At 41.0% G+C, this 18,425-nt stretch overlaps 1 protein-coding gene across 2 annotated transcripts; it reads left to right on the forward strand.

The window, feature by feature from the left end:
* The first annotated feature begins 15,958 nt into the window (after window positions 1-15,958).
* On the forward strand, window positions 15,959-18,425 carry LOC116261156 (uncharacterized). Of its 2 annotated transcripts, XM_031639788.1 has the most exons (5): window positions 15,978-16,029; window positions 16,139-16,263; window positions 16,407-16,473; window positions 16,582-17,177; window positions 17,937-18,425. In XM_031639788.1, exons 2-5 carry the CDS (start codon window positions 16,147-16,149, stop codon window positions 18,042-18,044), a joined length of 888 nt encoding a protein of 295 aa, XP_031495648.1. In that variant the 5' UTR covers window positions 15,978-16,029; window positions 16,139-16,146; the 3' UTR covers window positions 18,045-18,425. The 2 variants fall into 2 exon arrangements, with proteins under 2 accessions (XP_031495649.1, XP_031495648.1); XM_031639789.1 differs by lacking the exon at window positions 16,139-16,263 and having other exon boundaries at window positions 15,959-16,029.

An 18,425-nucleotide genomic window follows, 5' to 3' on the forward strand; every position in this document is an offset into this window, starting at 1 on the left:
GTGGACTATGGAGACGGACGGGGGGGTTGGTGAGAGTGGCCGGCCGTCGCTCCTCATTGTGCGCAGCATCCGGTGGGGCAGGCGGGACGCTTTGATTCATCTTAAATGCTGACCGTTGGATTGAGCAATCTGGACGATCCAAAGACTCGTCGTCTACTTGGCTTCTTGATTTACCAAAAAAAAAAAAAAAAAGGAGGAAGAAGAACAACAAAGAGAAAAGAAAAAAGGAAAAAAAAAAAAAAGTGTGGCTCAGCGAAAGAGTTGGTTGTAAAGGGATGGACGATATTTTTGTTGATCCTTATCAGAAAGATCCCAAAGCGGACGGTTCAATTAATTGTGTCAGGTCAGGGAATCCAGACATCCCGTACATGGAATCCTTGAGCACGAAGTTGGCACCTCACAATGCGCCGCCTGTCCTCATCACGGTGGATGATGACAAAGAAGACGACGGCAACCGCCGACCGGGAAGTGGCCAAAGCCAAAAAGGAAAGAGGTGTGTGGGCGCTCGGCCCCAACGTTGCCCAACGCAAAAATGCATAGCGTTTCGATAATTTCTCTAAGGGCTTCTTCCTCCTCTACAACCTACTATGCAAAGGGTTGATCGTAAAGAAAAAGAAAAAGAATGTATATAGTCGTCTCCAAGTCACAACAAAGCGTGTCAAACAACCATGAATAAACAAAACAAAGTTGGGTTTTTTTGGAGTCGGGATTCAGAATTAACAATGCGGAATTTCCACCGACCATACGGTTGGATCTTTTGTCGCTTAGGCGTATGAATATTTGTGTCATTTTCTTGAGGACTAAATCCAAAGTAGGACTCCTGTCATCTTACGTGCCATTAGCAGGTCTTGTACAAAATCAAGGCGTTGGTTAAAATAATGTGAACCAGATGAAGGATAGACGGTTTAATCATAAAAACCAAGGGGAGCAACCGAAGAATGAGACAAGTCGGGTAGTAAGTCAACTTTTTTCCACCCCCTTTTTAATGAATATATACACCCATGTCGACTTGGACAGAAAATTTTAAGCCTCGTTGGTAACAAGTCACACGCCCCCCACGGATCCACTTCACACTATCTGTTGCCTTCTTGGTCAATTAAACATTTCATATAGATAGATATATACGCAACTTGTGAAATTCATGTAATTCTATTTTATGAAAGCTTAAACATCAACTCTATAATGTACCGAGAAGGATCCAAGATGTTGATATCGAATCTTGGTTGGGGGTGGTATTGATTGCCATCTCCTTCCTCCATCTATCGTGCTCACAGTACCATGGGTCTTGTGATTTTGATGATTCAGTGGGCCAAACGAGTGGAACTAAGCCACTCTCCTTGTTCGATTGAAGGCCTAACTAAGCCTATCAAAAGGCAAGTACATACGTTCAGCTTTTATTAAGGAACTAGACAAAAATTTTTCAAGCACAAAGAGATTCACCAACACGTGTGGATATATTTCAGTTTTATTCTTTTAATGGAACACATGAACTTAGTTTTTTCCTAGTAAAAAAGAGACGCATACACATATTTTCCGCACATACCTCGGGCTTATTTTTCAAAGAAAGTTCAAATGGGTGGCATCAGTTTTTACAATATAAGACTGCATCTAGTGAGGACTACCAACCATGCAAATCCCGAGAACAGGTGCCGCGAGAAGCCGCTCCCTGGAAATATATTATCGTTCGCCTCTTGGTAATGACTAAGTAGAGAAAGGGGAAAAAAAGTAACGATCATCTCCTTTAGGCTTAGGCTTAAGCATATGTTCCCATTTGACCAACTTGGGGATGTGTATTATAAGATCTCGTTTGGTAGGAAGAATATTGGGGGAGTGGTCAATGAATCTGCTTCAAATATGAGACAGGTTTATGGAACAATACTATAACTATTGTTCCATGAACCTGTCCCGATATTTGGGATAGATTCGTTAGACACACTCTAAGTGTACTTGCTGTCAAGCTATCCCAAAATGATCAGAAATTTAAGAATCAGCCTTAAAACTTTTCTATCAATAAAAAGGATTTGACTTGTTTCCCTTCATGAGTTTTATTCACCTAAAAGTCCTTGCTACACATATTCGCTATTCACATTCAAGTGATAGAGAAATGAGTGACTTGATGTGCGATTAGTTTTTCGGGTCTTTTTCCTTTATTAAGATTCACAGAACTTTAGGAAGAAAAGGAAAAGTGAGAAAGTGAGAGAGCCAAAAAAGATCCGTGTCAAAATAAAAACTAATTGAACTCATTCTTCTATGCTATTATTATTGTTATTGTTATATGAGGGATGCCAAATGGATTGGATTAGGGTTGAATTGTCTGGGCAACCATATCTAATCAGTCGGACATGGAACAACATTTGAAATCTGTATAGAAGATCGGATATGAAAAAACATTTGAAATCCATATGGAAGACCGCATTGGATAATGAATCAAAAAGTTCACATCTGATCAGATTCAGATGTGGATTTGGTTCTACATGAAAGATCACAGATAATTTGAACCGAATCACTGCTAATGTCCAGATTCAAATATCTGAATCCAAGGATGAATTTTTTGGCCTTAAATGGAACTTGTTCGTTATTTTTTACTTTACACTGTTACCTTATCATCCGTAGGAAGAATATATGAAAAGGCAGCAAGCGTGGGTACATCAAAGAGGTTGCCTGTGGCACGTCTTTAGACCGCATCTCATCTTTCACAATCAACAAAACCGTACTTAATTTTATATTGTGAAGCTGCGAGAGTGGGACAAAGAAACAGGCTTGCCTAGGTAACTTCTCATCGGAATATTCATCAACCCTCTTCGGATTAATAACGTTTTTGTATACTTCCATTTTTAATTTGTAGGGCCATGGAAACATATGTTTTGTTGTTTTCCTGCGCTTCCGCCATCACCTGGTTCGCGCATTAATCATGTTAAAAGGAAAAGCAAAAAAAAAAAAAAAAAAAAAAAAATCGTGTACAGAAACCCACTTGGGATTCTTTGAACGTACACGACCATCACCGTCCTTCTCCATTTTAGAAGAGTAATTGGAGATGGAATTCTAAATGATCAAAGGAGTGGAAAGAAACTGTGGGCAGCTAAACTTTAATGGTCTCCGCCAACCCATAACAAAAAACGTGATAATACGAAATGAGCTTTGCTTTTAAGGCCCACTAATCTTTGTCTCATGAGCTGAATTTCTTGGCACATGCATTACGCCACGACTCGATCTATGGCAGAGATTAAATTCGACCGAGCCCCGTAGATCCTTGAAATGTTCGATTTGGTAACGGTTTATTGACAAAATACTCGATATGACGCTTGCTCTTGTCCAGAAAGAGTTGTTTGGCTAATGTAATTTTTTGAGCAGATTCATAGAACACAAGTTGTAGTATCCTGTGAGGCTACCCCAAATTTTTAGTTAGATTCATAAAACGGTGTTTAATTAACCAAACAACCCCTTATTTGCAACCCTTATTCAGAGGGAACGTAGAGTTCTGGCCCCTGAAAGGATCGGGGTACTTTTCATATTAGTGGACTATCACCTATATATATTTATAAAAGCATATACTCAACGAATTCACGCTAGCTTCTGCTCAGCCCCTCCTTTGTTAAAGGCTGTCAAATCACCTGATAAGATTGCTGTTACACTTTTAGTGCAACTACGATCCACTTTCGAGAATGAAGTGCTGGAAAAGAGAATCAAGCCTTTTCGCTCAGGCAATCACGTTCAGCGTTTGAGGTGCATCATGCATCCACCCAAATCAGGAGAAGGAAATAGTTAAAGAAATCTTAAACGTCATTGCTGATGATTGAAAGGGCACTCAGCCGCTCCATGTGGATCCAGAATGGCCTTGAGTGGGCAGGATCGTGCTGTCTAAAAGGCTGAACTCTGATGAAGCTCATCCAGCCATGAACGTCCTTTTTCTGACCTATCCTTAATGCTTCTATGTATGCGTATCTTGAGTGTACGTATTCAAACCTTTCAACTTTAATTTGGTTGGTTGATATGTGAGTATTGTGGCATCAATTCTGCGTCATAAATCAAACACCCTGTGCAATCTCATCGTAGAAGAGCTGTGCAAGTACATTACACTTTAGATATCAAGTTGCTAAGTTTCTTGTCAAAATTAATCTAAACTACATGGGTGCATTTTTCATTGTTTAAAAACACACAAGTCCACTCTCGGCGTGATCTTATTAAACGTACAAAGCAGATTTTGGGAAAAATACAAGGTCTCACCAATCCCAGACTTCTGAAATTCCATATATCTGTAAAATCTTATCATCTATTTCACTTAAAACCGTCCCTCCTTAACTTAATTACTAAGAAAGTTTTTTTTTTCTTTTTGTGCAATAAAATATGATGAAGTCGAATATCCTAACATAAATTTGCTTTTACAACATTAGCTCAGGTCTTGTTTGGTAGCGAGGTTCGCTCAAGTTTCACCAGTGTGGCAAATATGTGCAGGTTTTCTGCTGCGGAAATAAGCTTCCATGATCTTAAAACTTCTGAGTGGGCAAATTAACAACATTCATTTGTCCGTTCATACGGTCTCATATTTCAGTGGAAGAGGCCTCAGTTTGTACTGCTGAAGATGTTAATTAACTTTCTAATCCACCGCCGGGTGTGATTAATGGATGGATGAATAGTTATTACCCGCTTCAACAATCGAACCCTTATCCGAGGCAAACTCGCCGTCGCAAGGAGGAAAGGCCTCCCTAACCTTTATTACAAGATACAATTAACAACATACATGAGAGAACATGATACAAGAAGACACAGAGAGGCACTAGGCCTCACTATACAAATGATTTAATCCCCATTCCTTCTCTGAATTAAGGAGAACGGGCCTTCTCAGAAGACCAAGGACATCCTCTGAGGGATTAGAATTCAAAAAAGACAAAACTTTCGAGTGTACGTTCATGCCAGAAACAGCCCCTGCACCATGATTAAAATTTTTCGTCACCAAGTTTATATCCTTCTTCCACTTCTAGGGACGACCAGTAGGCCTGGGAGGCCCGTACTGGGAAGACAAGGCCCAGTACTCGACCCCGCCGGCCGGTCAAACTCGGACCGAAGGTTGACGGCAGCTGTGGAGGATCGGCGGTGGTGGGGCGATGGTGGCTCAGCTTTTTCTCTTTCCAAACTCCAAATGAAAACCCTAACTCCCTACATTGAAAGAACTTCAAATGGAACTCATTGGACTTAACGGGTCGGACGGGCCCCAACGAGAGAATTAATTAACCTGGACCCGGCCCGTTATGATGTCGGGCCGGGCCGGGTATAATGAATTAGGGTCCGACGCAAAAAAAAACTTGACCCGGACCCAGGCCGGGTATCGGATACCCGGTGGCGGCCCGGCCCGACGCCCAGGCCTACCACTTAGATACTTTCACCAAAAAGCCTAAAGTTAGTGGTGAGACTGAGAAGGAACGTATGAGCTGAACTGTCTTTCATAATATCTAACACCCAGAATGATAGTTGGGCAGCCTTTGATCCTTAATTACCGCATAAACGCTCTTCTGACATCCCTTAATCCAACAACAGGATGTTTGAAGCATTGCTGTGCAGGAGGGGAAGGGATCAGGTCTGGTTCCTACATCCACCGTAGCATCATTTTTTTTCTCCAAGCCCATTTCTTTTGAAATGACCTATGTTTCCACTTCTTCCAGTAGGATCTTAAATCTGTTTTTGTCAGGAACCTTCTTGCCTTTAGCCTCTTCCAGCACCATTGGCGGTCGATTCCGAGCTTCCGACCTCCTTTCTTTTTAATTGAATTCGTGTGCCTCCCTGGTGGGCGAGATATTTTCACCATCAACCAGCCCTCTTCCCGTTTTCCCCCTTCACTTTGTGAAACTTGGTTCCCCTGAGATTGAATCTACAATTTTTAGTGACATGGGTACTATTGAGCGGTTAACGTAAGGAGGCTCTATGGTTGAAAACCATTCACGGTGACAAGTGTGAAGGCTCTATGGTTGGAAACCATTCACGGTGACAAGTGTGATTGTCTTGGTTATCAGCTGTCGTTACAATCATGGAGACTTTTTTTGGAGTTGACTCAATAAGTTGCCTACTTTGGTAATTTCCATTCCAGTGATTGTCGTCTCCATCATTTACCTTCCTTCTTTGTTGCTTACCATAATATTCATACCTTGTAACGTCACCTACACTCACCATAAAAATGATGGTTGTAACGAGTGTTGAGGTGAAGATATTCATTCCAATAAGAGCTTCTCCTTCCCGTGGACATAGGCACTTCATTGCTGAACCACGTATACTGGTGTTTTTTAGTCCTCCTCTTTGTATCTTTATGGTATCAGAGCTCAAGAGAGACAGAATAGAGCACTCTTGCCTGGAACCAGTCGGGATTTTTTGGTTGGCGTTGTCAACTCCATCAACAGAAGGCATCACGGAAGGGCTCTTTGGAATCATATGCCTCTGAGGATCTTCTCCACCAATTTTCAGAATTTTTGGAGCAGTACTTGCAGAGATATTTATTTTACAAGTGCCGTGGGTTTTTCAGTCAACCCAAGATCCTCAACAGCACATTCTACCAACGATGGGCGGCAGAATTTCTTCTTTCTCTACAATTATCCATAGGATTTTGTTGTCGAGCAGCTTCCTATCTAAACCCTAGATGTATTGGAGATCCACATGTGAAATTTTAGGTTGAACTAAGCAGCAAGGAGTTAACGCCGAATTTTTTATTGTCCACCAGTTGCTGAAAAATTCCTCTGCGACTGCTGGAGCCATATCATCATGCTTCCCATTTCTGAACAGAAACTGGGTTTCCTTGAACCCCTCGTGATTCCTTTCAACATCCTCTTGATCTAAATTGATCTACTCTTCTAATTTAGGTTGATTTGATTGTATTGCCAGTGGATCGATTGAGTTGAAACTCAAACAAGTTGAAGAACAGGGGATATCCTGTTGCATCCCCTGTTTCCCTCTTTCTTTTCAAGTATTGATATTAGACGTCTTGGTCTGTGACGTCTCTCTAATCGGTCGAGTTGAAAAACAGGCGATAACCTGTTTTTTATTCTTTGTGAGGTATGGCCGAAGAAGGAGCTCCCAACCATCAACAAACCAGTATGGTCGAGAGTGCTAATCCAGCACTGAAAATCACCACCGAACCTCTAAATGGGTTCAACTACCTCACATGGGCCAAGTCTGCAAAATTATTCCTCAGTGGGAAGGCAAAACTTGGTCATGTAATAGGTAGTAAACCAAAGCCATCAGAAAGAGATCCAAAGCTAGAAGAGTGGGAATCAAACGATCATACAATTATGTCATGGCTTCTAAATTCTATGGACACAAAGATTCCCCGAAGTTTTTATTTTCTAGAAACGGCAAAAGAGATATGGGAAGCTGCTCGCGATCTTATCAATTACGAGTGCTTTGGGATGAATGAGATTCTTATACGCCTGCAGCCACTAATGCGGCGACCCTTGCAAAGAACAGAGAAAACAATAAAATCTTTCAAATGCAAGCTGGTCTTAGGCCAGAATATGAACAACTTCAAAGCCAGGTACTTAAGACTGTTGATCTTCCTAAGTTAAATACTATATGCTCTATCATGATGCATGAGGAATGTAGTCGACAAGTTATGAACCTTTTAAATAAGAATGATGATGTAAATGACTGTCAAGCTGCTTTGATTTCAAAACAAAAAGACAGTGGTACATCATCTAACCCTGATTTCAAATGGAGAAAGAAATTTTTCTGTACCTATTGTAAAAAGGACAATCATGCGAGAGAGAAATGTTGGAAGCTTAGTAAAAAACAGGGTATGGAAAGAATAAATAAAGCCGCACAACCCTTTGATGATGAATCTGAAACTCCAATAACAATGGAAAAACTGTCACAACTGTTGCAAGGTTTCATAAAACAAAACACCGCTACTCTAGCCACCAAGGACAACAACGACGGACCAAGTACATACAGTCTTCTAACATATTTAGATGAAAATTCTTGGATTATAGATTCTGGCGCATATGATCACTGGTTTTAAAAGTGTACTATCTAATATTAAAGATAGTTTTGACATTAAACCAGTCACTGTTGCTAATGGTGGAAAAATTAAGGTATGTGGTAAAGGAGAAATGCAGTTTTTTGAAAAGAAAAATTTGATTGATGCTTTATATATGCCAGATTTAGCCTCTAATCTCATGTTTGTAAGCAAAATTAGAAAAGTCTACAATTGCGATGTGATCTTCTCGCCTTCAAAGGTTGTGTTTTAGGATCGGATCACGGGAGCGACGATTGGGGAAGGAATTAAATTCCATGGACTCTATTATTTGAACCGCGTGAATAAGGCTCTTACTGCCAATAGAGATAAGGATGAAGAAGAGTAGTGGCACGCCAGGTTAGGTCACCCATCTAGTTATGTGATGAGCATATTGAAGCATGAAATTAAGTTTGATTGCAATTCTTGTGAGGTGTGTCGGTATGCAAAACTTACCCGACCACCATTTCCGTCCTCTGATACTCGTTCCGGCAATATGTTTGAATTAGTTCATTCAGACTTTTGGGGACCAGCCCCGATTGATTCTTACAATGACTTCAAATATTATCTTTCATTTATTGATGATTTCTTCAAAGTGAGTTGGATTTATTTTCTTCGGTCCAAGGATGAAGTGTTTTCAAAGTTCCAAATTTTTTATAATATGGTCCTTATTCAGTTTAGAACTAAAATAAGTCTTATGGAACCAAGTATGTTAATCATATTTTTGAGTCACTATCAAATCAATCTGGCATGGAACACCAAAAAATGTGTAGGAAAACTCCACAACAGAATGGAGTTTCAAAAAGAAGAAATAGACATCTTCTTGATTATTATTTCAAAATCAAATTCCTGAACAGTTTTGGAATGAGGCTCTCTTTACAGCAAATTATATTATGAATAGATTGCCAAGACGCAATCTTGAAAATAAGGTGCTTGTTGAAATTCTCATGGGCCCTAAACATTTTATTGATCACCTTAAAAAGTTTTGATGTGTTGTCTATGTTTGGAAATCGCCTAAGCATCGAAATAAACTTCAAACTCGTGCAATGAAATGTGTGTTTATGGGTTATTCTTCTAGAACAAAAGGTTTTCGGTGCTTCGACCCTATATAAAAAAGGTTGTTTGTTTCTCGAGATATGAAGTTTGATGAGACACAAGCCTATTTCAAAAATCAATCTCAGGGGGAAATGAGAAACCGTCAAAATCACTTTCAGAGGAAAATGAAAAACTGTCAATCTAATTCTCTATCTCTCTCCAATGTTTTTCATATGACTGACCCCGAAGTTAACTATCAACCACTAGCGTCTCAACCAGAGGGAAACATCACTTCAAATCCGAATGATCAACAATTGGAAGAAACCACCACCATGCGAAAGATTTGTTAGAGCTCGTCAACCTCCTATAAGACTCAGAGATTTTGTCATGTACAGTCAAGTCAAGTATCTTATTGAAGCACAAGTAAACTACAACAACTTCTTTGAAAAACAAGCTGCTTTGTTTGTGAAATTAGATAGTGCGGTGGAACCAGAAACGTTCGAAAAAGCCAATCGGGAACCTCATTGGAGACAAACCATAAAAGAAGAATTGGATGCATTAATAAAAAAAATGGGACATGGGATCTTGTTTCCCTTCCCTCAGGGAAGAAACCTGTGACTTGTAAGTGGATTTTTAAAGTTAAATTTCATAGTGATGGCTCGATTGAAAGACACAAGGCCAGACTGGTGACACGAAGATTTTCTCAAACAGAGGGGGTAGATTACTCTGAAACTTTCGCTCCTATTGCAAAAATGACTACTTTGAGAACTATATTATCTATTGCTTGCAACTTTGAGTGGAAACTTTGTCAACTCGATGTTAAGAATGTTTTTCTTCAAGGCGACCTCCAAGAGAAAGTATATATGAAAATTCCTCAAAGTTTGGAACACAAAGGTAAAGAAAATCTCGCATGCAGGTTGAAAAAATCCATCTATGGTCTCAAGCAATCTCCTCGTGCCTGGTACTGAAAACTTGGTCAGCTCTGATAAATTTTGGATTGCAGTATGTCAGATAATTCATTATTTATTTATCGTTCACAGAATGAAACCATTCTGCTAGTGTATGTGGATGATATTGTCATTATAGGGACATCCAAAAGGTTGACAGAGAAACCAAGAAACATCTTCTCTTGAAATTTGAGATCAATGACCTTGGAAGATTAAAATACTTTCTTGGAATTGAAGTAAGTCATTCAAAGAAAGACATATTTCTATTCCAAAGAAAATACACTTCGGATCTACTGAAAGAAACAAGAAAGTTGGGATCTAAACTTGCAATGACACCAATTGAGGTCAATCACAAATTAGACATGATTGAACGATGAGCCCATCAAAGACATTAAAAGATATCAGAGGATGGTTGAAAAACTCATATATTTGACTGTCACCAGACCAGATATAACATATGCTGTTAGTGAAGTAAGTAAATATATGCACGCCCCTCAAAGTACACATTTTCACGTCATCGATCACATTCTAAGGTACTTAAAGGGGGCACCTGGCAGAGGCATTTGGATGAAATGTAATAAGGACATTTCTATTGAAGGATTTTCTGACGCCGATTGGGCTGACAGTAAGTCAGATAGAAGATCTACCACCGGCTACTGCGTAATCTTCGTAGGAAATCTAGTTTCATGGAAAAGTAAGAAACAAAAAGTCATCTCTAGGTCTAGTGCAGAAGCAGAGTACAGAGCTATGGCAAACACAACTTGCGAACTTACTTGGCTCAAGGCAATACTAACAGAAATGGGTTTTGATTTATCCTCTCTCATGAAGCTACATTGTGACAATCAAGTTGCAATTCATATAGTTGCAAACTCTGTGTTTCATGAACGGACAAAACATATTGAAATTGATTGTCATTTCATTCGTGACAAAGTTCAAAATGGAAGTATTATCACACGTTTGTTAGAAGCGAAGATCAATATGCAAACATATTCACCAAACCCGTCAGGCCGTCACCAAAGACAAGTTAACTGATACCATGAACAAGTTGGGAATTGTTAATCTTCACTCTTCCCAACTTGAGGGGGAGTGTTGTGCGGTTAACTTAAGGAGGCTTTATGGTTGGAAACCATTCATGGTGACAAGTGTGATTGTCTTGGTCAGCAGTTGTCGTTACAATCATGGAGACGTTTTTTGGAGTTGACTCAATAAGTTGCCTACTTTGATGATTTTCATTCCAGTGATTTCCATCTCCATCATTTACCTTCCTTCTTTGTTGCTTACCATAATATTCATACATTGTAACGTCACCTACACTCACTATAAAAATGATGGTTGTAACGAGTGTTGAGGTGAAGATATTCATTCCAATAAGAGCTTCTCCTTCTCGTGGACGTAGGCACTTTATTGCAAAACCACGTATACTGGTGTTTTTTAGTCTTCCTCTTTGTATCATTAGGTACTCACCTTAAACCCTGTATAAAATTTGAGGCAACTTTCATAAATAACCTCTTAAAGCACCGTTTTTATCTCCTTTCAGCTTGAGGACCACAACCGGTTTAGGAGTAAATTTGAGAAGAACTTCCAGGCAAATCCTTGCATAACCCATACTAAGAGGGCTCTGGTCAGCTCATCTTCCTTAACAAAATCACCTCCAATGGCACCTAGTTTTGAAAATAGTTCTGCTCCAAAGCAGTGTAGGGACCCTGGTAGTCGTACCCACAGTGGAACCTATAAACCATCTTCTATTTTTGTAGATTCCCCCGGACGCGGACATGCCCAACTTCCATGTAGATTTCCTTGTAATATATGGCGGCTCCTGCTCATTGTCTACTCGAATGAGAAATGAACCTTTGCCCCGAAATGAAAAATTGGGATTTTTTTTTACTTCCGTCCATTGTTTCCTCAAGCCGTTCATGATGCATGTATACTCCATGCTGCTTCTCTGCGTGTCCCCTATGAAACACGCTGTAGCTGTCCACTTTATCAGTATACAGGCTTCATTTTTTGTCCTTGTCCCAAATGCACCATCTATGCAGTTGGACTTCACTCTTGTTGCTTTGCTCTAACCAAGGGTTGCTAGCTTCATCACGACGTTTTGTCCCATTGGCTGTATATGCTCAGACTGGCCATCCGGATACGTGCAGACGTGATTCTTAGATTATGCTCGTCAACTATAGCTTTGAAGTTTTTTTTTTAATAAATTTAATGGCAACGAATGTGAAACATTTGAAAATGTCAAACTTTTTCTAAAAAATGAAAATTAGATTTTATAAGTCAAGAAAACTGAAACAATTAATTTTGCTGAATTTTATAGATTTCAATATTGCACACATCATATAGATTTGTGAAAAAGAAAAGTATACACAATAAATCGAAGGCAGAAGCACAGAAGGCAAGATAAAAAAAGTAAGAAGTCTGATTGACTGCCTTTACATGTATACAAAGCAAAAAAGTAAGTCGGACACTCTTGGAGCTGGACGGCAATCCGGTGGCTTAATTTTCCTATAGTCGTTTCTTCCCTTTTTTTCCTTTCTACAGCTCTTTATATTATGTAAAGCGCGCAGGTCTCAAGATGCATCAAGTGCCAACTAAGAACCTTCTGAAATGAACATCTTTAGAAAAGGTTGTGCAATTAAATATCAGTTGCATCGATACAGAATTTCTACGTATATTCCAAAATAATGAAATTTCTTTCTCCATAATTCTAGAAAACGAATGGTTTTATGTGTTGGAAATGGTTTCTGAACCAGCTGAACAGGCGATGAACACATCCGGGGCAAGAAAAACCCGTCCATTTTCTATCCAAAACAGAAAACGTCGACGTTTTGATCGACTGGAAAGTTACCTTCCACCCTCTTAGAAGTTATGACTGAAACCTCTCTACATTTCACAAAATTTCGTAGTGGCAAAGCTTCGTTTTCGTTTATATGAATCAAGTTATAAAGAAACCCTGCATCCTTTTGTATAAAGGAAAATGAACAGATGTATACTAACATAGATTAATTTCAATGAAAGGCTTCCCCTCCCTCTGCCGAATAAAGCTTTAAGCTCTCACTTGACAAGTTGTGGATTTTCATACTAGAACCGCTTTCAAATCGAATCTCCAAAAGTAGTTTGAAAGGGTGAGCGGGTATGACATATCAGCTTTACGAAAAGATGAGGGAGTAATGTCGAGATTTTGCTTATGCTTCCTCATTTTCGTCACCTGAATGGCCACAGAAAAGGACGGTGGAATCTCCTGTATCTTCGTGAACCCGACCGTGAGGGCAACAGGGTTAAGAGCCGATGACCCAAAATAAAGTAACACATCAATTGAAATAAATGGAAGCTCTAGGCTGATTATACATGTTCCCCTGCTAGCCATATGATTGCCGGTGCGCCTCCAGTGCTTTCTTATGAACAAACACACAACAATATCAGTCTTTTAATGGCCATGTCCCGACCGTGGAAGATGCTTGAAGATCGAGTGACGGGCACCGACCCCATTCCATCGAAATTTCGTATTAAGTTTACCGAGATACCTCTCGGCTTCTGATTCACTTCCGGTACCCGCTGCTTTTACGAATCTTTTCACATATTTTTAATGTGGCATCTCTTAAAACAATGTTCACCTCCCTGTTTTCGCCTCACTGCTGATCATTTCCCATGTCATTTTCATTAATGTGATAAAAACGATCGAGGGGCCAACATCCGAAAAAGCTATGATGGAGCCATGGAGGCACTTACACGTTGTGAACATATATGCTTGTGCACTCCTATCCTTCGCCAGACCTATCTAACCATCCCCAAATCAAGCTGTAGGAAAAGGTGCAGGTTTATGTCATCCTCAGCTTTAAAAAACATGGTGGCCTTTCATCTCCTGAGCGATAGCTGCGGCGTTCAAGTTTCCATGGGCTGTCCGTCTCCAGTTCCATGTTTCCGATGGACTTAGTTACTTGCAAAATCAACGTCCTTCTAACTCAATTAAACGTTCACAAACAGTCCTTGTACTCATTATCAAACCCATACAAAGATGTCATGACATGGGTAGTCCATGAATAAGTTCTTAAGTAAATCCTTGTCTTCTTTGTACAAACTCAATGACCATGTTCGTCGAGTAAGCATTTCAAATCATCAGATACTCAGCCAAATCTTGATATGGTAGACGTGATTCGATTTTCCTTCTCTTTTTTCTGCGGGATTCGTGTTTTTCCTTCGTTTTCGGCGTTTACGGATAACTAACAGACCAAACATACAACGGATCATCCTGCATTGAAATCTGAACATGCAACTACCCTGGTTAGTCGTTAGATGCTTAATGAAATAAACAAAAAGTTGACAAGACCCCGTTTCCCTCTTTTTGTTAATTTACCAAGGACATTGATCATGACAGCTGACTCCCTGTTGAGATAGAACTCCTTAGTGAGAGTTCCGGGTTTTATCAGGCTTAATAAAAAGTAATTTCAATTGTTGTATACTCAATTTCCGATCTTCTCAGCAACTTTGCTTGTAAAGTTGATTCTGCAACTGAGTCACACACGAATCTTGCCCCTGTTTTATAATTCAATAGACTGTGTATGAAATATGTGAAATAGACAGGTTGGGTTTACATTTTACGTGGCATTCTTGCAACCCAAACTTGCCTTAAAATGAACATGATTAAGCGATCGGCAATCGGGTTGGATATAGTTGTGCCTAAACACAAGGTAATGAATCAGACTAGCTCAAATATGTGAACCGGTCAATGGATTGCCAAGAAAGCGAAAAAAGATTTGCCTATCAATCATGGCAATCTATTCCATGAAGTTGAATGGGAGTAGGAAGATATGGCATAGCCAATGAGTGGATAAAGAAGAAGCGATCATGTGACTTTGCAGATCTCTCGATTGCATCTTAAATGAATGCAAGATTGAACGAGTCCTTGTGGGCTGCTGCTGGCTTTCTCAATTGTGGGGCTCAACAGGAATATCGTCTGGCCCTTTTTTAGGCACATAGTGAAGAATTATTGATTGGGACCAAAGGAAAAGTTTTACTGAAAGCTGCATGCTTTTCCTGATCTACAGTCGGGTGTCATCGTTCTCGTGAGCCCATCGGAGGGTCCTCCCCCCAAGAGAGAGAGAGAGAGAGATTGTCCAGTGATACATCGGCGCTTATACAAATTATATACGTTGGTAATGCTATGGTTGTTGTTTAAGAGTTAATAGCATGCATCCGGTTTTGTGCATTTGAAGAGGGAAATTGAAAGCCTCTTCCCTTAATTTCGAGGTCGTCGTCCGTAAACATGGCCTCAGCAACTAGAAAAAAATCATCAAAATCTTGAATATTTTATGCTTGTGAATCAACATTCTCATTGAAACCGCCATCTCTTCGCCTTCACATTCCCCATGCAGCGACAATCTTTGTCCGACCACTAATTCCCGGACAAAGTCGATACCTCTCTCTCAAAGTCTACCCTACCATTCAATGGTCACTCATCCTCCTCCCTTGATATGGCAATCGGGCTCCCATTTTGCTGAAGTTGATTTTCAAATGATTTGGTGCCAACACGCCAATTGCATGCCAAAGCCCCCACCAGGCTATGCTCAACCACAGTTCCCACACACAAGCAGCAAGATGAACAAACCCATGGCAACTCTTCCTCCAGGAACTTCTCTCTGATCAGGCCCATGAGTCCCAACATAAAAGCAGTAACAGTCCCCACCACCCTCTTTCCACACTTGCTGTTTTAATGAGGATAGAAAGTTGGCTAGCCCAGTACCTGCCCTGAATCATCTGCGTCTCTGTTTAGGGCGTCCTTCTGGCATACACAGACATCCATTTGCCGTTTCTCTTCTTTTCAACCCTATAATTATCAATAGACGGGTCGGCCTTGGCGTTGGGTCCAAACATTTACATTATGGGCCTGGACAAGGACACGCGCATGGCTCCAAAAAAAGGAAAAGAGCAAATGCAAATTGGAGGACTATATCAGTTACCTCGAATCCCTTCCTTGCTATTGTGCCTTCTTCCCTCCCTCTCCTGATCTCCTGCCAGCCTCATCCATATCCCGAGCTTCCTTCCCTCTCAGGAACCATGAAGGTGAGATGATCATGCTTTATATATATGTGTATTGTGCAATTAAAATGCCTGAGTACTTCTGCACGTTCATCGCGGACTGTTGTAATCCTTTGGTGCGCAATCCTTTCAGTTTAAACAATGTACTTCTTGAGAGAGGCTCTTTTTTACCCATGTCATCGGAAAATTGACATGAAGCATCATCACCACTTTAAGAAGCTTGCCAAATCCCATACTGCAATTCATAAGCTTGTGCATGTACGTTAACAATGTGGGCGGTTAACCATATAAGAATATATGCTTTGTAACTCCATGAAGATTGACCCGTACCGCTGTTCTTATCGATTTGACGTTATTGACTCTCTCTCTTTTTTTTTTTTTTCCATATTTTACTTGCAAAGATGTTCGGTTGGATACATCATAAGTTCCGAAACAACACGGGTTATGAATTGCTTGCCCAATGCAAAGGTAGAAACCTCTGGTCATAAGCCTTATTTTGGGTAGTTAACTTGTTTATCTGTGGGATTCTCATTTTCTGATAGATTTTTTCTAACGAAATGCTGGTTCTGTTGGCAGCGACCTTCGATGACGATGACAAGGCCGTGGCTCCAAGTAGCTTCGGAAACCTGGAAAGAGAGGCAAACCCGTTGTTAGTGAAGAACGCAGTGCTGGTAGAAGCATTGTTGGAGGAGTGGCACGACGGGTTTCTGGCGATGGGCACCGCCACCTGGTTCCATGAAGAAAGCGGCGAGCCGGAGGCGGTCGAGGTCGATGGCGACAAAGCCAAGAAGCGGAGGTTCAGCGCCCCATTGGCCAGCGGGTTCGGCTACAAGCACGGCGAGTCCATGGAGTTGGTGGGCTCAAGCCAAGCTGCCGAGCTAGGCTGGGGCGACGAAGATATGGACACGGTCGCTTTGTTACACCATGTGGTACAGTTCTTAATGCAGGAGGAAGGCCACAGGGAGATGAGAGTTGAGAGGATAAGGACTACGCTCGCGGAACTCTTCTCGCGGCGGGACTCGGTGTACGTTCCCTGGGAGAGGAAGGAAGGGCGAGACGACGGTGGTGCGATGAAGGAGGCGATCTGCGGCACCAGACCAGGTTCGGATGTAGCCGCCGAGCCGGTTGGTCCGAAGGGATTGGAAACCGAACCGAGCGCTAGACTCCACAAGGTAAAAGTCTAAAACCCAGCCGGTCGTGAAATGGCTCTGGTGAAGGAAACAAGAAGCCTCCCACCCATGATCGGGTGAACAGTAACCAGTCCAATCCCGTTTTATGAGCTGCTGAGAATTTGTGTGATGGATTAAATTAGGTCCGGAAATGAAGGAAACATAAAATTGGTGTGGGCTTGGGTAGTTAAGGCCAAAACCGATACAGTACACCCAATTCAAACATCGCTCGATCATGGTCAAGGCTGACAAATTGTCAGTGGGCTTTGGCTAGCTAAGGCCAGAACTGATACAGTATACCAAATTCAAACGTGACTCGATTCATGGCCAAGTCTGAAGAATTGTCAGCCTTAAATTTCCTTTCTTCTTTTTATCTGGAAAGATGGACAGCTGACCTGGACCTGCCTGCACCATCTTCCTGGATCTTGCATGGCCACGTGTCTTGACTTTACCTACCATGATAAATAGAGTATATATATACACACACACTCTTTTTTTATATACTTGATGGGCTCATGTATGCCATATAATGAATTTCAACTTTGTATATCTTTCTTCTCCTTCAATGCTCAACACTAAGCACTCAAGAAATCAGATACAGGCAAAGTTGTTTGAGACGTCTCTAACAGCAGTTGTCAAGAAATAATTTTTTCCATGTTCTAGGCCGTCCATGGTTTGATCAGATATAAGCTAATGCCCTCGAATTGTCTTTAGGTCTTCCCTATTTTCAAGAACTCTGCTCTCGTTGTTTCCCTTTGCCAGGTTCAGCTCACATCCAAGATGTTGAAGAGAAAGATCCACCCGGCGATGGAACGCGAGAACCACTTGAAGGATCACACAATGGCCGGGGGTGACGAAGGGAGGCTATGACAAAGATTGCAAGGTTAAGACCTCCACGGCCAGATTTGATTCCCAAAGAAGCCGAAGAACAGTTATGTGGGCAAAAATCTCAATCATCTGAATCCAGGCAGGCTCTGAACACCGGATTTGGGAGATCATGTGACGTGTTTGCTTCTTTTGCTGCTTTCATTTTTTTTCGTTTGTTTCCGCGTGGTGATCAATGTCGCCAAGCACAATGAATGTGTGCTCCATAACATGGGTCTGGTGATTTGGGGACCGTGACATGATTGATGAACACTTTTAAGCTCTTTTTCACTATACAATCGGTCGCTTGTGCCTATCTAGTTCCTGTTTCTGAACATGAAATCTGTCGCTTTTGTCTGTTTACTTCCTGTTTCCAGAAAAAATGAA

Source organism: Nymphaea colorata, chromosome 9 (assembly GCF_008831285.2).
Source record: "Nymphaea colorata isolate Beijing-Zhang1983 chromosome 9, ASM883128v2, whole genome shotgun sequence".
NCBI classification, from domain to species: Eukaryota; Viridiplantae; Streptophyta; class Magnoliopsida; order Nymphaeales; family Nymphaeaceae; genus Nymphaea; species Nymphaea colorata.

Excerpts from the sequence above, each read along its gene's own strand:
- LOC116261156 (XM_031639788.1), top strand. The coding sequence starts at position 16,147 with ATGTACTTCTTGAGAGAGGCTCTTTTTTACCCATGTCATCGGAAAATT. Across the intron at positions 16,264-16,406 it reads CAATTCATAAGCTTGTGCAT|ATGTTCGGTTGGATACATCA; the intron begins GTACGTTAACAA and ends TTACTTGCAAAG. Across the intron at positions 17,178-17,936 it reads CGAGCGCTAGACTCCACAAG|GTTCAGCTCACATCCAAGAT; the intron begins GTAAAAGTCTAA and ends TCCCTTTGCCAG.